Here is a 24,108-nt window from a genome sequence, read left to right on the forward strand (position 1 = left end):
GTTATGTGAATCCAAAAAAGTAAATTGTGTTCATGAATCAAAATACTTCCTTAAAACACGTCACGGAATATTCATAGAGTCCTAAAAGTGCAACCTAAATGTAATTTACTCATTTCTTTCCTGGCAGAAGTGTACCTTTACACCACTGTTAATCTATAAGGAGGTAAAAATTCATGACTTCTTGCTTACTTTACTGTTAAAAAGCAGAAAATTATGTTATAATTGCCAGCTTATTTTCTTTCATAGATACTGGCACAGATAGCCCGTGCTGTGATTTAGATACAAACAACCCTGAAATCATAGTGGCATATACAGTAGAAATTTATTTCTTCCTCATGTCGCATCTGATGCAGGTTGGATGGGCTTCTTCATCTTGTAGCTTTGATGCCTAGACTAATGGGCCTTAAGGTGAGCACATTAGAGTAAGGATGAGGTGAAAGAGACAAGCTAACTTTTAACTGCTCTTCCTCTCATGTTTCATTGGCCAACACGAGTCACATGGGCCTGACCTAACTGCAAGAGAGGAAATGAGTATGGAGTTGAGTTGAATGCTGTCTCTACCACACCCCATGACCAGAGGTCAATTCCAGGATCGTGTATAAAGGGACATACTGGATTAGGTAGATTTCTTACTTGGAACTGCAGGAATGGGGCCAAGAATCTGCCATCTCAATATGACTTCTCATACCCCTCTCCATCCTCCCTGGCCTGCTTGACTTCTTCTTTTTTCTCATAGCACTTATCACCATCTGGCATACTCTACAAAGTGCTTATTTTCTGCTTATTAGTTATTATCTATCTCTACCTGCTGCAGTGTGAGCCGAACAGGGATCTCTGTTTTGGTCACTGATAGATGCCAAGTCCCTGGAACAAAGCATGGCACAGAGTGATTGCTCAACAAATCCTTGATGAATGCATGAATAAATGGTCACAGGTGCCAGAGAGTGGGGGACAGGATCAGCCTCAGGCCCCAAAAAGACATGGGAGAGCAAAGGAGGGGCCTAAGGTAAGGGACAGAGGGTGGAGTATGAAATGATAGGTGAAGAGGAGGCTTCCTGATGGGAACTTGCAAGACAAAGCAAGAGTGCTGGGGCCCCTTCTCTCGGAGGGCAGTGGCTGGGAAAGGGACCATCTGCTGTGGTGGTTTTATAATGACTTTCTGCAGAATCTTTCCTCCAAACAAAACAGAGTTGAACACAGAAGTCCGAAATTTAAACTAATACAAGTGGTGCTGCTTGGGCTAAAGCAGAAAATACTTCTTCACCTAAAATAATTCTTTTATCACAGATGGGATAACAAGTCCAGAGAGGTTAAAGGACTTGTCTCTGTGTGTGTGTGTGTGTGTGTGTGTGTGTGGATGTATATATATACAGATAAAGTCTTTATTAATACTTAATAAAATTTACTTTAAAAGTGTATTCATAATTATTACTTAATAGTTGTGGTCTGCATTTGCTTCAAATAGCATAGGTGATTCACAAAACCTCTAATATATAATAGTTTTTGCCAATAAAGGCAACACAGACCTCTATTGTCTCTCATTTATACATAAACTGTGATCACTTTTCAGAGAACATGTAATGCCAAATTTATGAGGCAGGTACACTTCTGGGCTAAATATCAGATCTCTGCTAAATTTACTTTTTATTCTTAAATCTTGGGTTGAATTTCAATCTACCATAACATTCAAGGCAATAGGATGTTCTATGGGTTTAGTCATATTAAAATATGATTTCCTATTTCCAAGAAAACATCTGAAAAATGAATAGAGGGATTAAGGGGAAATAAATTCGATAGAATATAAAAATTAATCCCCCCTCTTAGCAGACAAATTTAAAGACGAGCGATGCAATATGTGGAAAAGTCTTTGAAAGAGTTGGAACAGTTAACAAACCCCAAATCTTTCCCGCAATTGCTTTTACTTTCTTATAGCCTTCAACTTTTCTTTCATTTCCTTCTTTTTAAGCCTTAATTTTAATTTCATTCTTTCCCTACCTCTGTGATATACACGTTCACACACCAGTACTTCTACTATATACACACATTTCTCTCATGACTCTAGGCATCGTTTTTATTTCCTCCCTTTTTGCATTATTTCTAACTATTCTCTTTGCATCTTTCTCTTTCAACTTTTTGTTTTTAATAGTTTACTTATCTCCTCTATCTGAATTCTCTTTTTCTCTATTATTTTAAAATATTTTCTATTTTCATCACTTTCTTTGTATTATTAGTTTATTAAATTTATGGTGGCATAGTGGTAAAGAATCTCCCTTCCAGTGCAAAAGACACAGCAGATGTGGATTCAGTCCCTGGGTCAGGAAGATCCCCTGGAGGAGGAAATGGCTACCCACTCTAGTATTCTTGCCTGGAAAATTCCACGGACAGAGGAGCCTGGCAGGCTACAGTTCATGGAGTCACAAAGGGTTGGACACAACTGAGCATGCATGACACATCACATCAAGTTTATCATTAAGCACCTCTAAGGACAAGTTGCAATACAAAGTATGTAGAAGTACAACATATCTTCACATGTACTATCAAGATTCTTTAGATACTTCTCCATTCTTTTTCTATCCCCTCTTTTAGGTCTCCTCTCTTAACCTTTGTCATAATGGGATATCAATAGATTTCAAGTTTTCCTCTCGGGGCTAAAAAAAATTTCTTTCAGTCATGAGAAGTAAAACCAGATACTGCATCCCTTAGGTTTCCCAGATGGTTAAGTGGTTAAGAATCCACCTGCTGATGCAGGAGATGCAGGAGACATGAGTTTGATCCCTGGGTCAGAAGTATCCCCTGGAGGAGGAAATGGCAACCATTCCAGTATTCTTTCCTGGTGGGTTACAGTCCATAGGGTCATAAAAGAGTTAAAGAGGACTGAACTACTGAGCACACAGCACACACTGTATCCTTTAGCTTAAATTAGAAGTATGATGTCAGCATTTTGTACATTTGAAAGTGCCCTGCCTAGCTATGGCAAGGTCTAATAGATGAGAAGATGTGTGAGGCATGCCCTTTCTGTCTTTGCTGTGTGTATCTTTTAGCTTGTGACGTCTGGGCAAATCTGAGTAAGGTCTTGGTTTTGCTTCTAGTTACCATGTATTTTTTCTCCTGAGATTTGTGTCAGTTCAGTTCAGTTCATTTCAGTCGCTCAGTTGTGTCTGACTCTTTGCGACCCCATGAACCGCAGCACGCCAGGACTCCCTGTCCATCACCAACTCCCGGAGTCCACCCAAACCCATGTCCATTGAATCGGTGATACCATCCAGCCATCTCATCCTCTGTCGTCCCCTTTCTCCTCCTGCCCTCAATCTTTCCCAGCATCAGGGTCTTTTTCAATGAGGCAGCTCTTCGCATCAGGTGGCCAAAGTATTGGAGTTTCAGCTTCAACATCAGTCCTTCCAATGAACATCCAGGAGAACATCCAATGATCTCCTTTAGGATGGACTGGTTGGATCTCCTTGGAGTCCAAGGGACTCTCAAGAGTCTTCTCCAACACCACAGTTCAAAAGCATCAATTCTTCAGCACTCAGCTTTCTTTATAGCCCAACTCTCACATCCATACATGACCACTGGAAAAACCGTAGCCTTTACTAGATGGACCTTTATTGACAAAGGAATGTCTCTGCTTTTTAATATGCTGTCTAGTTTGGTCATAACTTTCCTTCCAAGGAGTAAGCGTCTTTTAATTTCATGGCTGCAGTCACCATCTGCAGTGATTTTGGAGCTCAGAAAAATAAAGTCAGCCACTGTTTCCACTGTTTCTCCATCTATTTGCCATGACGTGATGGGACCAGATGCCATGATCTTAGTTTTCTGAATGTTGAGCTTTAAGCCAACTTTTTCACTCTCTTTCACTTTCATCAAGAGGTCTTTAGTTCTTCTTCACTTCCTGCCATTTGTGTCATACTACTATCTTTAGCACCGAACTACAGTTCCAGTCCTGTATCAAAAGGACATATCATATCTTCTAAGTAGCTGAATACCTGAGTTTCCGTTGACTCATTGGAAAAGACTCTAATGCTGGGAGGGATTAGGGGCAGGAGGAGACGGGGACGACAGAGGATGAGATGGCTGGATGGCATCACTGACTCGATGGACACGAGTCTGAGTGAACTCCGGGAGTTGGTGATGGACAGGGAGGCCTGGCGTGCTGCGATTCATGGGGTCGCAAGGAGTCGGACACGACTGAGTGACTGAACTGAACTGAACTGAACCCAAGAAGTCCCCATTGGGAACTCCAAACTGGGGACAACAGCAAGCATCAAAACTGAGGTGGGTAGGGCCTTAGGATGTCTCTTGTAAGTCTCCCTGCCTCCCCACTTTTGCTCTTAAACCTAAGGACAGTAACTTGTTGGTGGCCTCTTAAGGCATGGCATGAGCTTTCTTTCTTGCTTTTTTTTTCTTTTATCCATTCACTCGGCCACCTGTTCCTTTACTTACTAAATGTATATTTCACACAAAGCCAAGGCATTTGCTAAGCCCTGAGATACAGTGGTTAACAAGTCAGATCCAGGCCTTGCCTTCATAGCACTTATAGCCCTGGGGAGAAGACAGATTTGAACAAGGACTCATCCTCAGGCCTACCCATGATGTTGACACATGAACAAGTAGTCACTATGTACCAGGCACCATGCTAAGTCATTGCACATTTTATTTTATTAAATCCTTACAGCCCCAGGAGGAAGAGATTACTATTACTTCCAATTTATGGGCAAGGAAACAGAGACCCAGATAAATTGAATAAGTTCCCCAAGGTCACATGGTAAACTAAGTGGAAGAAGTAGAATATGAACCTAGGACTACTGGCAAAGCCTTACATGAAGTGAAGTGAAGTCGCTCAGTCGTGTCCGACTCTTTGCGATCCCATGGACTGTAGCCTACCAGGCTCCTCAGTCCATGGACTTTTCCAGGCAAGAGTACTGGAGTGGGTTGCCATTTTCTTCTCCAAAGCCTTAAATGAGAGGCTCTAAATTGCAAACAAAAAGTCATCATTGGAGAGTCAGGGGAATCAGCAAGACTGCTTAGCTCCTGATCAGGGTAAGATTTTAATTGAAGAATACTTTAAACCTGAAAGTACAAAATTAAATTCTGGAGATCGAGTCCATCCAGGACCCAGATGACATCACCATGTTTTTTAAAAGTAGCAAAGTTCTCAGTGATCTTGAATGTCAGGATCCCTGACAAGAGTTTATAAAAGAGTTGGCCAAACATAGAAACCAGTACACGCACGACGGAGTTGGGTTTTGGTAGGTAAATCCATTTATTTGAAAAGTTCTCATATAAATATTTTTATACATTTCAAACATCAGAAAAATTGATATGTAGTCTGTTGAATTGTATAAAAAATGATATATAACTTGGCCTAATATTATAAAAAGTATAAAAATAGAGTGGATCTTGATTTTTCATTTTGAAGTCTTTCAGGAATTGACAAGTTTTTATAAATAACTGGAAATAGTTTCAATTATACATTTGTAAACTGGTCAGTCTTATGCCTTGGGGAAAGCCCCGGATGTAAATTGTCCAAATGTGTTTAAGAATCTTTTGCATATTGTTACTGGACTAAGATCTGTCTTTTTGCAACAATGACAAGTTTACATATTTTGTATGACTGTTAATACTGAGTTGTGAAGCAGGGAAAGGTTGACTCTTTATTTAAGGAATCTTTGTGTATTTTTGTGGTCCTTTCTAAAGAAGAGCATGTGTGTAATTAAAACACAGAAAAACAAGCATCTCTTTTTGGTTAAAAAAAATCCAAACACACAGAAAGTCTTTGTTAGAATCTTGTGACTTTTTAAACTTGCCAGATCAGTTTCTCATTCACCTGGATAGAAGCACAGCTCAGTAGCAGAGCTGATGTGACTGTGTGAGACACAGAAGCCTTGTGAAGAAAATAACTTTTTTCTTTACTGCTGGTGTTGATGTGGCCATTATGGTGATGATGATGGGTAGCTGAGGCTTACGGTTGAAGAGTAATGAGGTTTTAGAAAATGGGAAGGTGACATTTTTCTAAGAAAAAAATATTTATCACAATCATCAGGGCAACAGTAGAGGGCAGTCTTCTAAACTCTAATAAGCACTTGGCTAGAGCACTCTTGAACAGCAACAATGTTTAATTCAATAGCTAATTGTCTTCTAGAAGAGTTGCAGTACAGATAATCAAGAAGCATTGCTAACAGTAATAATATCCATAAAGAAATAAAGTCAGGTACTCTGGGAAAATCTTGAAATATGGGACACTGAGTTCCATTTTCATGATAAACTATAGATTTCCACTCTACAGTGGAACACTTTAGTTTGAGAATGATAGTAGGTTGTTAATTAACTCACAATGCAGCTGACTAAATTTAGAATGCCAAGGGGGCTCAGAGTGAAATCTTGTAGATTTTGTTTGGTACGAGCCTCGAGTATTTCTGTGTGATTGCAAACTGGATGAACTGCTATCTGCTTTCACATCTATTTTTTTCAGAGAAGCAAACAACTGTGACTGACTAGTTTCATTATATTTATACTTCATAATTGACATGATTTTTCCCCCAGTTGTTTTATTGCTCATTAAAGATGATTTTGTTCTCTGTACACGTGTTCCGTGAATAACTATGTGAGAAGCAATGCTCTTTTTTCTAAACTGTTTTCTCATCCATTGTCAAACTGTTGCCTGCCACTTACTCTATGACTCAGTTAGCAAAGGGAAGCAGGGTCCTACAGTTTTTCTCTAATCCTTATTGTGCTTTATGGCAGGGATATATTTTTGCTTGCTTCTAATGTGCTTGAAGTTGCCAGTTTATTTTCAGTGTTCTCAGATCTATTTGTATCCCTTCAGAGTTAGGCCAACTTAAGTGGCCCACTGTGGTTAGACCATTAGGTCTTCCAATCCCCTTTATCATTGTTACCGTGGAAATATACCACCACTTCTTTCATTCATCTTAGATCTGCTCAGATACCCACATCACCTTCCCATCTCTCTCTTGAAATCATCTTTCCATCCATCTCTCCAACAAATATTTATTAAGTTCCTATTACGTAGGTAGTATGATAGGTTATGGGGATACGGAAGTGAATACAGTGCTCCATTAAAAGGAACCTGTTTACCCCTTTCGGAAAGAGGAAGAAAAGACATTGGGAAGTTTGTGTTTTGTGCTAACAGGACTAAAAGAGGGAAGCTGAGCACTTCTAAAGATTAAAAAAAGTAGCTTGGCTTTGTTCATGCTACTTTATTTTCACTAGGCCCTGTATTTAGTATGTACTTAAACCACTGGGCTCATACTCTTCCAGAATGACTGAATTGGTGCTGGGCCTCCAAAAACTGAGGCATAGCCCCTTGGCCTTACTGCCTGTTCCTGTCTAGAACCACACCCGTGGTGTCAGGCCAGAAATGGATGAGCCTTGGGGCCAGGGAGGAGCCAGCCAGCATGTTCAAGGCTATATTTGCTTCAATGTCAGTCTTTGCTTGCAACAATAAAAATGATCAAATGAGCCTGTTTTTTATATTCCTGTTGGCAGGAACTGTGTATCTTGTTGTTTTTGCCCAAAGCACATTTTTTTTTTTTTTTTAGTGGGCAAGTTTGAAGCTGGAGAAATTGAGTCTTGAATCTGGAATAAGCTTTAACGGTTGCTATGGACCCATTATTTTATTTAGGTTTTGCTGGTGATGCCTAGTTCAAGGTTCTGTAAAATTTGGGAATGTTAATTATTGGTCAACAAAAAAAGATGTTGAATTCTTAGAGTTTAGAAAAAGTCTCCTCTTCCACAATGGAGTTGTCTAAATAACTTGGGCCAGTTGAAATCAGTTTTCACTTACTTTTGAATATCTGTGATATGCTATAATAGGAGCAAATGAGGACTTAGCTATTCCTGTTCATATAAAAAGTGACTTTGTATGGATTATTTAGCCTCATCCAAATCCTTCTGCCGGCACACTCACAGTTAGCAGTAGATGTCTGGGAAGAAGCCAGTGTGTGTCCCAGTTGGCGTGTTTTGGCAGCAATATTTCAGTGATTCTGGGGAAAGGTAGATGGGTTTGGAAAAGCAACCTGAGCCCTTAGAGTCTCTCATTCCTTTCAGGCTTTTGTTTGTTTTGTTTTTTCAAGCAAGGTCTATTAACTTTAGCAGTCTGGTTGGTTAGGAATGATCAGGCCATGTGAAAACTGGTTGCTGTCATCTAGGTTTGTTGTAGTGTTAGTTGCTCAGTCGTGTCCAACTTTGAGACCCTATGGACTATAGCCCATCAGGCTCCTCTGTCCATGGGATTCTCCAGGCAGAAATACTGGTGTGGGTAGCATTTCTTTCTGCAGGGGATTTTCCCAACCCAGGGATCAAACCCAGCTCTCCTGCATTGCAGGCAGATTCTTTACTGTCTGAGCCACCAGAGAAGCTCCCATCACCTATGTCTGTGAGCTTTAAAAGGAAAACATATCATCCTGGGAAGGAAAGGAGTCAGGTAAGAAGTCTCTAAGTTCAGGAGGGTGTTTGATGGGGGTGTAAACAGTACAATATGGAAGTTCTGTAGGAAGTTCTGGTCTCTCTTCCCTTCAGTCAGTGCTAAAGACATACTTCCCTTGTTTATTTTTCCAAATGTTGCTTTCTATGTTGCAAAATACCCTTTTGGTTTCTGATTAAATAAATGTATCTTTATTGTTTTGGGGAGAGAATTTTGTACACACTAATCTTACCCCTGGCTGGCTTGAATCTTGTTTTGATCTGTTCTCAGTTATCTTTTTCATTCCTTTCCTCTCTTTTCCTTCCTCTCTCCCTCTGTCCTTCAAATCTTTGTACTCAAAAAGTTAACCCCAACTATGTGCAATGCAAATGTACTTAAATCTAATAGATATACTTTGTGACAGAGTCCATGAAAGATTATTTCTGGTTTTTTTTTCTATCAAGAGAACCCTCATCCTAAAAATGTATTTTCTTATTGAAATAATTGAACAAATTGATTGGTTGATTTGGAATGGGCTTGGTATTAAAAAAAAAAAAAAACTAGAAACATCTTTCGGACAGTTTGGGGCAAGTTATATGTGCCTCTGAGAGTCCCCAGAACTCTGAATCTAATCAAGATAAGAAGCATGAAACAGCTGAAAGGAATCACATGCATTCTCAGGCACATGGGGCAAATACAAGGCCCAGGTTTCCTGGGGGTGGAGTATAGTAGGAACCCAAAATTCTGATTATGAGCCTAGAAAGACCCAATTAACTTTGGTTGTGAAACTAGAAGTATGCCATCTTAACCTGTGTGTAAGTTACATTAAATAATAATAAAAAAAAGATGAAATAAAAACTTTTAGGATCACCTCTGCTTTATCTTTCCAAAAATCATTTGTTTCAAACCAAAAGTAGAGATAAGTGATTGTTTTTTTGTTAATTTATTTTATTTTATTTTTTAACTTTATAATATTGTATTGGTTTTGCCATATATCAACATGAAAGTGATTGTTTTTAAAGGAAAAAACATCCCATGGCTCTTGGGGTTTCTATTCTTATTTGGACAGTGCAGAAAATCATGTTTCACAACATTTGTGCCCTGCCCCAGGTGATTTTTCCTAGCTTGACTTTGTGTGTGTGTGTGTGTGAGAACGGTATGGCAGTCTACTCCAGTATTCTTGCCTGGAGAATTTCATGGACAGAAGAGCCTGCCGGGCTACAGTCCATGGGGTTCACAGAGTTGGACACACCTGAGTGACTAACACTTTCACTTTTTCATATGTATGACACTGGGCTGTTGAAAAGAGAAGGAAAATGAACTGTATGTGAGAAGTAGGCTGCTAACGGTATTGCAGGCTTCTAAAGAGAGTTCCAGGTGAGGCATAAAGATGTTTGTTTCTTGTATTTTACAGGGATTGTTGTGTGTGAGGCGCCTAACAACAAGTTAGATAAATTCACCGGAGTTCTGTCTTGGAAGGGCAGCAAGCACTCCCTCAACAATGAGAAGATAATTCTGAGGGGCTGTGTCCTGAGAAATACCAGCTGGTGTTTTGGAATGGTTATTTTTGCAGGTACAGTGGACTTCCCAGGGTGCAGTGGGTGAACTCTTCCTGAGAACTGCATGGGCACAGTCTGTGGCTCTCCAGGTTGGATGAGCATGCCAAGTGCCCTTCTGAGTTGACTACAGAGTGTAGAGCACCAGGGTAAGACACCACTGCTCTGGAAACAGTGTGCCTGGCCCCACTCTGTAAGGAACCACTGACATCACGAACTTACTCTTGAGAGTGCATGGGCCTTGATTACTCAGATGCTAGATACCTAATGTTTATTTTCTTATTCTCTAACCCCATCTCAATCATCCCTATCATCATATGTATTAATCAGCCTGCCTTTAAAGTGGAGGACAAGCGTGAAAGAAAGTCCTGGCTCTGTTGTTGATTTTGTAGTTTGCCAATTTCAAGCAGTCCTTTAAGAAAAGCCTTGTTAGAGATCCTGCAGTCATTTCTGTGTATACTTCAGAGCTTCTTCTACTATCTCTCAGCAGGCCAGCAGCTTCTGGAAGGACTGTGCAGGCTGGAGGTGGGGGTAGGGCTTGAGGGAGGAAGGGGAGCATCTCTTACTCTTCCTGCTATTACTTTTCCTATCTCTAATTTATCTCTGGATGGCACCACCGACTCGATGGACATGAGTTTGAGTGAACTCTGGGAGTTGGTGATGGACAGGGAGGCCTGGGTGCTGCAATTCATGGGGTCGCTAAGAGTCAGACACGACTGAGCGACTGAACTGAACTGAATTTATCTCTAAAGGGCCCAAGGTGGCACTTTCTTGCCAAGGAAGCTTGCAGTAGCATCATTTCATAAAGCCTCTCAATTTTTACTCATGGCTTCAATTGCTAGCCCTTGACTTTTAAAAATCCTGTTTCTTGTGACACCAAATTAAGATGTGTTTTGGGCCCATTGACTATATGTGCAATCAAAATTGGAATGTTTTTCTTAACTGACTTTCTTCAGCAACAACAAAATGTTCATTAAAGTCTCAAAAGTGCTCCGAATCTAGAAAAATCCTTTGAATTCCTCCTAAATACTCTCAGCTGTGAGTGTTAGCAAGGCTCTCACTGTCGGGACATTGCCATTATAAGGACTTGAGAAATCCCTCGAAATGATGCAGTATATGTCATTTTATCTGGGAATGAATCTGGTTTCATCATGTTTTCATCAGATGCTTTTATTCTTTAGTCAGGGGAATAAACCCTTGATTATATATTTCCTTATTTTGCATCTTGTATTGAGAAAAAGCATGCTAGTCTTATACATTAACCTATCTTCCCACTTCAATTGTCACGCTTAATGAAGAGATTTCTTGAAGGTCTCTTTTATTTTTTTTTAAAATAATTTTATTTATTTTTTATTGTTTTCTGGCTGTGCTGGGTGTTCACTGCTGCTTATTTTTCTCTAGTTGTGATGAGTGGGGATTATTCTCTAGTTTCTATGTGTGCAGGCTTCTCATTGCGATGGCTTCTCTTGTTGCAGAGCATGGGCTCTAGGGTGTGTGGACTTCAGTAGTTGTGGCTCCTGGGCTCTAGAGTGCGGACTCAGTACTCATGGTGCACAGGCATAGTTGCTCCACCACATGTGGGATCTTCCTGGATCAGGGATAGAACCTGTGTCTCCTTCATGGCAGGCAGATTCTTAACCACTGGACAACCAGGAAAGCCCTTCAAGGTCCTCTGATGGGAAAGACCACCTCAGTTTGTTCCCTGTCATTAGAGAAGTGGAAGTGCATCATCCTAGGAGTGGGCTGTAACCCAAAGTTTTGTTTGCATTTGTGTGATCTTGTTTGGAATGACTCATTCAGGACAGTGGTTCAGCTATAGCATGTTATGTTAGGACAGCTGGTGCGAGCCACGCAGGGGTCAGGTTTTCCTTCATCATGTTGGCTTTGTGTGGAAATGCTCCTCCATAGAAGAAAGTGGAGTGGTAAGTTGAACAGGTCCCCCTCCGAAACAGTATAACAGAAAGTTCACAGAATTTGGATTGGACGTATCTGGGTTCAGATTTGTTTGCCAGCTGAAGGATGTTAAACCGTGGTTACTTAAAAGTCCTAAGCTTTAGTTTTATCTGCTGTAATGTGGGAATGAGTACATTAGAGAGTCACTATAAAGGCTCAGAGAGGCAGTGCATATGGAAGAGAATGCCTCACAATTGCTATTTTCCTTCCTTCCCTGCTTCTCCCTTCTTCTGACATCAATTCAGAGTACACTATCTGCTCCATAGGCTGAGAGTTGGGATAATGTACTGCTCTTGGATCTTGGCAGGGAGAAATAGGTAATCACCCTCTTTTGTGATGTGATCTTAATGTTCACTGGCAGAGCATTTATTTATTATATATACTTATAAAGCAGAGCATGCCTATATTAACTTTCATCTAGGCACAAATATTAATAGAAAGCTTAATTAGAATAATTGCAGGCAGAGGAATGGTTGATTTTGTCAGTGCTAGAGTTGAACAAAGGAGTGTCTCAGCACCCTAAGTCTTGAGACATCTAACTTCGGGAACTAGGTCCATGTGAACGCCTAGATCTTATGAAAGTTATCTCAAACAAATTAACTATTCTTTCTGTATTAGTACTCTAGTTATACCTGCCCTTAAGGGTTGTGTAAGAAGTGTAGTTGACATAAACATGGTTTACTTTACAAATGTATAATTTATGAAGATTTTATAATATACATTAACAGCTAGGCCATGCCTCCCTGGAATGGCTTTTCTTTTAACTCATGACAGGAGAAAGTCCTGTTTCTAAGGGTAGAAGTCTTATCCATGTAAGGGGTCCATAGGAGTCAGCACCATCTTGGTGCATAGTAGGTTTTTGTGCTGGCTGTATTCCACTTGCCCCTGCAGATCTGCTGTCACCACTTCACACTCTTCTCTCTGCCCTGGGAGGCTGACCTGTATGGTTCACACTAATAGGTTTCCTTGAACTTTGGTCCTGTCTTTGGGGATCCCTGGGAAGAAATCAAAGGAACAAGACTGAGGTCATGGTATTTATTTCCCCAGCTGCCTCCCTTAAAGCTGGCTGGGTCCCTCAACATAAAGCCACCCTTCCTTTAGAAGCTGCAAACTTTACACAACTCTCTCCTTTAGGGTATAATAACCACCCCTCCCCTCATGTCTCCCTTCTAGGGTAGATGAAGAACATCTTGATTGCTAGGAAGTGCTTGGTTACTATGTTAACATTTTACTTCTCCTGTACCTCCTATACACCCACCAGTACTTTTGTAAAGAGTCTCTTTATAAATATACCTTCCTCTAATAATCCTTGTTCAGTGTGTCATCTATTTCCTGTTTGAACTCTGAATGAGTCATAGTCTTACATATTGATTGAGTCAGTGAGTTAATGAATTAATGGACTATTTCATATGGCTTTAAAAATCGTGGTTAAGAGCAAAAGCTTTAGAATTAGATGTATCTGGGTTCTAATTTTGGCTCTGATGCTTACAGGCCAAAAAATAAAAAATAAAAAAAAGGAAACCTCATGCAAGTTATTTAAATTCTTTAATCCTCAGTTTCATTGTTATTGACCTAAGGATAATAATACCTAATTTATTGGCTTGTTTTAAGCATTAGTGAGATAATAAGATGTGAAAAGCACATATAGATATTTCCTAAAACATTGTAGGTACTTAATAAATAAATTCATTCATTAAACAGTTACTTACTGGGTACCTGCTGTGTGGCAGGCACTATGCTACTTACTTTTTTGCAAGAATGTGACCAAGAAAAGTGTAGTCCCTTCACTCATGTGATTTGAGTCTGGTAGGAAAGAAAGGCATTACTCTTTAAATCATTATAGTAATGAGTGTATAATATCAAACTGAGAAAAGTACTCTAAAGAAAAAGAACATGAACTCACAAGAGTGTATGGTGGAGGAACCTGAGGGGAAAGAACAAGCTAGCTAAAAGGCACGCCATAGGCAAAGGCCCTGTGGTGGGAATGAGGCTGGGGAGGTTAAAAAAAAAGGCAAAATTTAAGGCCAGTGTGGAACTTGGAAAACTTAGAGAATAGAAGTGGGCACGTGCCTAGAGACAGGGATAGAGGTTGGACCATCCAGGACCCTTATGGTCTGTATTCAGAATTTTGGTCTTTATCCTAAGAGCATTGAGAAGCCATTGTCAGTTTTTCATACAGATGATATGTGTATGTGTTAAACTGGAAAGTTTTGCTTTTGCCTGTAATATTTTTAAAGTTGGTCAATAGGATCCAGGAAAAAGTGTATACATAGGATGGTAGCAGATGCAGGAGACAAAGTTGCTAGGCTTTTCCTACATACAGTCCAGTTGAGAGGTGATGATACTTTGCATTAGAGTGGGAGTCATGGGATAGATTAGGCTCTGAGGTTTCTCCCACCTTTCACAACTGAATGGAGAGTGGTACCATTCATTGAGATAAGGAACCCTGGAGAAAGAGCAGAAGCTAGGCTGGACAAGGGCCACTTGAGGGGCCTTAGAAACATCCTGGGGAAGATATCATATAGGCAATGAAATATATAAGTTTAGAGCTCAGAGGAGCGATCTGAGCTGAAGATACACATTTGGTCTACAGATGTTAACTGGAGCTATGATCTTAGATTTCTCAGGGAAGGTGGGTTGAGAAGGAAAAGAAGATGGCCTATACTTAATTTTTAAGAAGTCTCACTGTTTAATGATTGAGAATAAAGGAGTGAGCATAATGGAAAACAAAGAAGCAGCTATCAAAGAGGTAGGAGGAATAGCAGAACACTGTAAAACAGAAGCTAAGGGAAGAGTGTATTTCAAAAGGATGAAATAGTCAACAGTGTCGAAGTCTGCTGAGAGGTCAAAGAAGGCATGGAGGATATAGATGACAATGCCGGATCTGTTTTGGTGGAGTGATTGGCTCAGAAACTAGCTTGAGAAATGAGTTGGAGACAAAGAATCAGAGGCTGAAGGGTAAAGAAAATTCTTTCAAAATCTTGACTATGAGGGGAAGAAGAGATGTGTGTCTCAACATCTGTGGCTATATTTAAATAAGTACTTAAGAACTCATTAAGCAGATTCTTTGCTAGTCTGTGTGTATGCCTAAGAAATGTAAATTTTTAGCACCAAACTGGTCTGTCAATTTTCAGCTTTTAGCAATCACAAACTTTATTTGCCCTTTGTGATCTTTACTAAAAGAAATGCTTCCCACCCTCAATGTCCAGATGATTTTAATAAACGATTCTGGGAAAAAGTGGGTGGTCTTTGCCCAGCATTGGCTGGGAAAAGGACACTGGGATACAATTTCTAACTCAAGACTGAATTGTTATGAGACCCCAGTCTTTACTCCAATTTGTCTTTTAAGTAAAGGAGTCTTTTAAGAATGTTCCCATTGTTTCTTGACTTCTAGAATGATGTATAATTTCATGTGTACCCCCTTTCTCTCCTTTCTCTCCTTCCCCCTCTCCTCCTCTATTAAGTGGGTACATGGATTGGTGGTAATTGTGGGAAGATGGTGTAGAGAGGGAAGACTAGGGAAATCAGATATAATTAAAATGTGATCACTTCTATTGAGCATCTTTGTTTATAAGGAATTTACTTAGCAATATAATCTAATAGTCTTTGTTAGTCATCTAATAATCTACCTCTAAAGCAGCTAATATTATTCTTAGAATTTCTTGAACAAGGCAGTTAGTAAATATTTAACATGGGGTTTAAAAGGATTACTTGAAATAAATCTCAACACCATATTTAAGACAATTCTTGCTCTTACAAAAATGCATATCATATAAACAGTGTGCAATACCCAATAAAGGTTTAAATTACTTGCTGTTGTATTGTTTGGAGTTTCTCCATTAAAGCCACCAAAAATCTTTTTTGGGAAACACATCCAGCATTTGATTTTTTCCCCTAACTTTCCATTTTTGACTTCAGTGTTCTGAATTGTGTTTATTACTACATTCTTGTAAACATTTCCAAATCATTCCTCCATTTGATTGACTTTAATTGCTTCAAACTATAAGCACATCCATACATAGATTTTTGGAAAAAAGCATTTCTTAAACCTTTTAGCTACAAATTATGTCTGGATTTATCCTATTCTAAGGAGATCAATTCCCTTGCAGTTTCCAGGATTATTGTTAAAGATATCAGTTGAGAGTCAACTGTTTCATCATCAGTTCAATCGCTCAGTCGTGTCTGACGCTTTGACCCCCTGAACTGCAGCACTCCAGGCCTCCCTGTCCATCACCAACTCCTGGAGTTCACCCAAACTCATGTCCATTGAGTCGGTGATGCCATCCAACCATCTCATCCTGTCTTCCCCTTCTCCTCCTGCCCTCAGTCTTCCCCAGCATCAGGGTCTTTTCAAATGAGGCAACCCTTCGCATGAGGTGGCCAAAGTATTGGAGTTTCTTCAGCTTCAACATCAGTCCTTCCAATGAACACTCAGGACTGATCTCCTTTAGGATGGACTGGTTGGATCTCTTTGCAGTCCAAGGGACTCTCAAGAGTCTTCTCCAACACCACAGTTCAAAAGCATCAATTCTTTGGCACTCAGCTTTATTTATAGTCCAACTCTCACATCCATACATGACTACTGGGAAAACCATAGCTTTGATTAGACGGACTTTTGTTGACAAAGTAATGTCTCTGCTTTTTAACATGCTGTCTAGGTTGGTTATAACTTTCCTTCCAAGGAGTAAGCATCTTTTAATTTCATGGCTGCAGTCACTATCTGCAGTGATTTTGGAGCCCCCCAAAATAAAGTCAGCAACTGTTTCCACATCTGTTTGCCATAAAGTGATGGGACCGGATGCCATGATCTTAGTTTTCTGAATGTTGAGCTTTAAGCCAACTTTTTCACTCTCCACTTTCACTTTCATCAAGAGGCTTTTTAGTTCCTCTTCACTTTCTGCCATAAGGGTGGTGTCATCTGCATATCTGAGGTTATTGATATTTCTCCCGGCAATCTTGATTCCAGCTTGTGCTTCTTCCAGCCCAGCGTTTCTCATGATGTACTCTGCATATTAGTTAAATAAACAGGGTGACAGTATACAGCCTTGATGAACTCCTTTTCCTATTTGGAACCAGTCTGCTGTTCTATGTCCAGTTCTAACTGTTGCTTCCTGACCTGCATACAGGTTTCTCAAGAGACAGGTCAGGTGGTCTGGTATTCCCATCTCTTTCAGAATTTTCCAGTTTCTTGTGATCCACACAGTCAAAGGCTTTGGCATAGTCAATAAAACAGAAATAGATGTTTTTCTGGAACTCTCGTGCTTTTTTGATGATCTAATGGATGTTGGCAATTTGATCTCTGGTTCCTCTGCCTTTTCTAAAACCAACTTGAACATCTGGAAGTTCGTGGTTCACGTATTGCTGAAGCTTGGCTTGGAGAATTTTGAGCATTTCTTTACCAGCGTATGAGATGAGTGCAGTTGTGTGGTGGTTTGAGCATTCTTTGGCATTGCCTTTCTCTGGGATTGGAATGAAAACTGACCTTTTCCAGTCCTGTGGCCACTGCTGAGTTTTCCAAATTTGCTCACATATTGAGGTCAGCACTTTCACAGCATCATCTTTTAGGATTTGAAATAGCTCAACTGGAATTCCATCATCATAAACAACTTAAGAATCCTACTCTTAATAAAACTCAAATTATTTTGGAAAAACGTTATTTTCCTTTCAGGAACGTTTGATATTCTTAGGAATTAATAATAATAATACATAATCTAATCATTTCAAAGTTATTTTTCTTTCCTTTTTTCTTTTGCAGGTCCTGACACTAAACTAATGCAGAACAGTGGTAAGACAAAGTTTAAGAGGACAAGCATTGATAGACTGATGAATACTCTAGTACTATGGGTAAGTTATTATAACAAAATTAGGCAATATCACAATCATTATCTGAATATGTTTCTTACATTCTGATGAGATTTCTTTCAGAAATCTTCATTCTTCTTGTGGAATTTGTATTTGGAGATTTTGCATTTGGGGCCTTGTTACCTCCAAAATGTCTGCTTCGCTAATACTGATAGAGTATTTGCAAATGTAGGAGTTGGCTAAAAATTTTGAGGTTGCTTTCTACTTTTTTTTTGAATCTCAAAAGCAACCTGAAAATTTTTAGTGTATTTCCTGCAGTATTTTAACTAACCCTTATCTTTCTTGTTGACTTCAAGGAATCATTGTGTAGCTAGATCTGTAGCCAAGAGACTTGACTAGTCTGAGAAAGTCTTTTATTACTGATGTTTTCTTCCTTTTGCTTTTGTGCCTTGGGTTACCATATAATTTTTCATTTACCAGGATGCTTTTGAAGGTGAAAGAAGGGAATACTGTTAATATTACAGCTGGACAGTAGATTAAACTGGAACTGACTAGAGCAAGTCAGGACATCTTCTTGTACTTCTTGTGCTTCTGTGTGTGTGTGTGTGTGTGTGTGTATGTGTGTGCGCGCACCCACGCGCTCAGTCGTGTCCGACTCTTTGTGAGCCCATGGACTGTAGCCCTCCAGGCTCCTCTGTACATGGAGTTTTCCAGGCAAGAATACTGGAGTGGATTGCCATTTCCTACTGCAGTGGATCTTCCCGACCCAGGTAGGGAACCCATGTCTCTTGCGTCTCCTGCATTGGCAGCAGATCCTTTACCACTGCGTCACCTGGGAAGCCCTTAATCTTTGGAAGCCACTTAAACACATGCATACCTCACAAATAGAGGATGTGAAGTTATTAGCTTTGTGGCCATAAACAAGTTATATAACCTGTCTGTTTTTTGTTTTTTGCCTGTAAAGTGTGAATGTTTTTTCCTATCTTAGAAAGTTAATGGGAGAATTAAGTGAGAAAATGTATATGTAAAATATTTAGCCAAGTTCCCAATGTAAGCATATTACATTTTACTCATATGATTAGTGATACTTAGATGAGCTTTGTATAACTTGATTTTCAAATAACAATTGGAATTAGAAGTGTAATTGCCTTGTGTTGATATGACTAGTTGGGATTCAAGTTAACCTTAACTGGACTTCTATACTCATTTCAGATTTTTGGATTTCTGATATGCTTGGGAACTATTCTTGCGATTGGAAATTCAATCTGGGAGAATCAAATTGGGAACCAATTCAGAACTTTCCTCTTTTGGAATGAAGGAGAGAAGAACTCTGTGTTCTCAGGATTCTTAACATTCTGGTCATATATTATTATCCTTAATACAGTGGTACCCATTTCATTATATGTGAGGTAAGATGAGAGTTTGTTCTTTGAAACCATTTTGTCAAAAGCCTGTGTTCTATGTAATCATTTTTGTTTGTCTTAAAATTACAGCAGTGAGATAGAAGTCTCTAACTGCTCATGATCTGCCACATCTGTTACAAATGAGGCAACTAAGCTGTTTAATCTGCTTAAGTTTCACATTTTCAAATTAACAATAGATGCATTTTATTTTCTTCTTGATTTGATTTGGTTTCTTAGGAATGTTTTCCTCTGGAATACATGGACTACCGTGTAGTCTCATGCAACCTAATGAATTAGAATTGGGTTGATGTTGGGAAAGAAACAGAAAAATATTTGGAGGGATCTATTGAGATGCTGCCTTCTTGGTACTAGTCTGGCTCCAGATACCAGGATTTAGACCTTGTGCTACCACTTCCTAGTTCCATAACCTTGAGCAAGTTACTTTACTTCCTGGTACCTCAGTGTCCTCGTTTTATACATGGAGAAAGTAATAGTTCTACTTTAAAAGGTAGTATAGAGAGTAAGCAAACCTATAATGCTCTTAGACAAATGCCTGACACATTATAAGAGATCAGTGAATATTAATTCTTTCTATTTTTATTAGTAACTATCAGTGAATATATGAAGGAGTTGAAATATGGTTGGTTGTTGGTGCTTATTCATTGTTGAAAAAGAAGTTTGGCTTATTACTCCCTCTACAACTTGATTTGTCATTTCTAGATTTGGTCCTATAAACTAGGGCTAAAATGGTCTGCCTGTCTATCTATACATAAGCACTCTGTGAGTGTGTGTGTTTATGTATGTGTTTGATAAAAGTTACAAGTTGGCCCTAGAATCTGTACCTGAGACAATTTTGATCCTAATCCTGCCAAGACTGAGGCGGACAATCCCAAAGACACTGGAGCCAAGATGAGACTTGGTTGTTTGACATTCCTCATCACCAGTATTTTAACAATACACAAAATCACCAGCTCTAAATCTCTACTAATTTTTATGAGCTTCTTTTTCTCTCTTTCCAAAATCCTCGCTCTGATGAAGCTGGGGAAGTTTAATGCACAAAATCCACCCTTATTTTGGATAGCAGTCAGGAAACTGAAATGTCAAGTTGTGGGAAATTGACTTGAAATAGTGGCATGTGGCCACAACACCACAAATTACTTTGGGCCTTCTGGAACTGTGGTCAGAGCAGGCTCTATTTAAAATGTATCCTACTGGCTTGTCTTTGATTCTGAGGACCTCTCATGCTTGTATCCAATTATGAAGTCTGTAGTAAATCTTGCTCTTTGCCAGAGGAGCTATGGTCAGCTTTTATAGCTTTCCTTTTATGTGGAAATGAACAATAGACGCTCAGAGTGACTTACCATCTGCACATGAGCAGTTTCATGTGTCCTCACAAAGGAAGTATATTCCGTATATACTCTTTCTTTGAAGTGTATTGGTATTTTTCATTTTATGATTTCTAATATTGTTTTTTAAAGACCAAGATTCCCAGGTCCTTTTTCCTTCTAATGTGTTCCCTGCCGTGGCAGAAAGAAAACCTGTTTGGAATAGTCCAAGTTCACATTCTGATATTTTTGCCACTAATAGCTGTGTGACCTTGGAGAAAGTACTTGGCTTCTCTGTGCCCTAGTTTGCCTAGGAAATACTTGCTGTAAAACGGGAGGATTAAAATAATTGACTTCTGAGTTACTTTCTGCTCCAAATAATATCACCTTACCTCTAGACAATTAATGTAAAATAGACATTTGTATTTTACATAAAGTGCTTTCACATACATTATCTCATTTACATCTCCCCCTCCCCAAATCTTTTGAAGTTATTGCTGTTGAACTTCTTTCATAAATGAGATGATTTTCTCAGGATTGTAAAGCTGATTAGGGACAGAACCAAGATCCAAACCCAAGTATTCTAACACTTGGCACAGTGTCTACGTCTAAGTTGTACATGATTTATTAATCAGCCAAGACATCAAAAGACACTAGAATTTTCTACCTGTTGGTAAGCCATGGTATTGATGAAGATAATATGAGCTTTTTTCCTCACCAAATAAGAACAGTGATCTGAGGTCAGCCTGACATAAAGTTGAGGCAAAAAGCATTCTGGGGGATTTCAGGTTGCTCATACCAAGATCTGGAAAAAGAGAAGTCCAGGTATTTCTGATTGGAGGGATGAAGGTTTTCTACAAAATTTTCCAAAGGTTCAAGGAATAAATTAGTGCAGTGTCACTAAAGGATAACGGTGCAGAATTTACATTGAATGGTTAACAATTCCATGTGAGCATAATACGGTGATTTTGGCAGGGTATTTCTATGCTGTCAGTTTATCTATAGTGTTAAAATACAACCGGCTACAGTTTTTTAATACACCATCTTAAGAAATGTATTGGCTGTACTCCCAAGGAATTAGCTTTTGAGTGTTTTTTTCTAAAGCAAAAGAAACTCGTTTCCATGTTGCTTATTTTGCCACAGAATGGGGGAAATCATAAGCCCTGCTCTTTGAGCATCCAGGCAGAAAACACTAAACAGTTTGATTATACTAACTCTGGAACATTTGTCTCCTTTTCTCTGCTATTATAAAGCAAAGGGGTGAATGTTCCACTGTGACTCTCCTAAATCCTCCTTTTCCAAACAAAAAAGATACCTTCTTCTCTATAGACTATTTTAAGGTCTAAGAATTAAAATTAATTAAGAATACTTCCACCAACTTGAACCATAACACAGGATTAAATTCTGTTCTCCTTTCATTTTGCTTAGATTTTTAGGGAGATGCTTTACCTTTAAATAAATGAAAATGTCAAGTGATTGAACAGTTACTCACATTATGACAATGCATAATGCCATTTTTTATGGCACTCTCCAGGTCTGGTATGCATTGACTTTACCAGATGCCCGAATTCTAGTCTTGGTTCTGTGATTGTGTGACCTTGGGTTATTCACAATCTCTGTAGGTCTTAATGTCCTTACTGGTGAAATTGGGGAATAAAGGGTCAGGATTCACTCATTCAACACTAACTGACTACCTATGACAGGTCAGGCATTGTGGCTAGTTTATGATATGTGCTAATGCTTTCTGAGTGAATGGAATAGGAAGAGCAAAGCTGATTAGAACAGCTAGCAAGGAACTTACAAGCAAGTGGGGTGGGAATGAAATTAAAATTAGATTGTAACTGGGTAATGTAAAATAAATACATGCAGAGTATAACATTTATTTTTATGATTCTACAGAGTTACAGTGTGCTTTTTTAGTTTGTGTGAAAAAAAGTATTACCATTTAAATAGAAAATGAACTGACACCATACCATTTCTGCAGAGGGAGATGTAGGTATGTCATATACTTATAGAACTAGATACATAGGATTTATTTTTTTAATATAAATTTATTTATTTTAATTGGAGGCTAATTACTTTACAATATTGTATTGGTTTTGCCATACATCAACATGAATCCACCACGGGTGTACACGTGTTCCCCATCCTGAATCCCCCTCCCACCTCCCTCCCCATACCATCCCTCTGGGTCATCCCAGTGCACTGGCCCTGAGCATCCTGTATCATGCATCAACCCTGGACTGGTGTTTCGTTTCACATATGATATTATACATGTTTCAATGCCATTCTCCCAAATCGTCCCACCCTCGCCCTCTCCCACAGAGTCCATAAGACTGTTCTATACATCTGTGTCTCTTTTGCTGTCTCGCATGCAGCGTTATCGTTACCATCTTTCTAAATTCCATATATATGCATTAGTATACTGTATTGGTGTTTACTGGCTTACTTCACTCTGTATAATAGGCTCCAGTTTCATCCACCTCATTAGAACTGATTCAAATGTATTCTTTTTAATGGCTGAGTAATACTCCATTGTGTATATGTACCACTGCTTTCTTATCCATTCATCTGCTGATGGACATCTAGGTTGCTTCCATGTCCTGGCTATTATAAACAGTGCTGTGATGAACATTGGGGTACACGTGTCTCTTTCAATTCTGGTTTCCTCGGTGTGTATGCCCAGCAGTGGGATTGCTGGGTTGTATGGCAGTTCTATTTCCAGTTTTTTAAGGAATCTCCACACTCTTCTCCATAGTGGCTGATCTAGTTTGCATTCCTACCAACAGTGTAAGAGGGTTCCCCTTTCTCCACACCCTCTCCAGTATTTATTGTTTATAGACTTTTGGATAGCCACCATTCTGACTGGCATGAAATGGTACCTCATTGTGGCTTTGATTTGCATTTCTCTGATAATGAGTGATATTGAGCATCTTTTCATGTGTTTGTTAGCCATCTGTATGTCTTCTTTGGAGAAATGTCTGTTTAGTTCTTTGGCCCATTTTTTGATTGGGTCATTTATTTTTCTGGAATTGAGCTGCAGGAGTTGCTTGTATAATTTTGAATTAATTCTTTGTCAGTTGCTTCATTTGCTATTATTTTCTCCCATTCTGAAGGCTGCCTTTTCACCTTGCTTATTGTTTCCTTTGTTGTGCAGAAGCTTTTAATTTTAATTAGGTCCCATTTGTTTACTTTTACTTTTATTTCCAATATTCTGGGAGGTGGGTCATAGAGGATCCTGCTGTGATTTATGTCGGAGAGTGTTTTGCCTGTGTTCTCCTCTAAGAGTTGTATAGTTTCTGGTCTTACATTTAGATCTTTAATCCATTTTGAGTTTATTTTTGTGTATGGTGTTAGAAAGTGTTCTAGTTTCATTCTTTTACAAGTGGTTGACCAGTTTTCCCAGCACCACTTGTTAAAGAGATTGTTTTTTCTCCATTGTATATTCTTGCCTCATTTGTCAAAGATAAGGTGTCCATAGGTACGTGGGTTTATCTCTAGGCTTTCTATTTTGTTCCATTGATCTATATTTCTGTCTTTGTGCCAGTACCATACTGTCTTGATGACTGTGGCTTTGTATTAGAGCCTGAAGACAGGCAAGTTGATTCCTCCAGTTCCATTATTCTTTCTCAAGATTGCTTTGGCTATTC

General features: G+C 39.2%; 1 protein-coding gene across 3 annotated transcripts in view; it reads left to right on the forward strand.

The window, feature by feature from the left end:
- ATP8B4 (ATPase phospholipid transporting 8B4 (putative)) overlaps positions 1–24,108 on the forward strand; it is a 292,569-nt gene that overhangs the window by 162,217 nt on the left and 106,244 nt on the right. For all 3 annotated transcript variants that reach the window (XM_027554041.1, XM_027554043.1, XM_027554042.1), the window contains 3 exons: positions 9,834–9,992; positions 17,684–17,772; positions 18,943–19,139. In XM_027554041.1, coding sequence (XP_027409842.1) covers positions 9,834–9,992; positions 17,684–17,772; positions 18,943–19,139 — 445 coding nt within the window. The remainder of the gene's footprint in view (positions 1–9,833; positions 9,993–17,683; positions 17,773–18,942; positions 19,140–24,108) is intronic.

The sequence above is a fragment of the Bos indicus x Bos taurus genome, chromosome 10 (assembly GCF_003369695.1).
Source record: "Bos indicus x Bos taurus breed Angus x Brahman F1 hybrid chromosome 10, Bos_hybrid_MaternalHap_v2.0, whole genome shotgun sequence".
Lineage (NCBI taxonomy): Eukaryota > Metazoa > Chordata > Mammalia > Artiodactyla > Bovidae > Bos > Bos indicus x Bos taurus.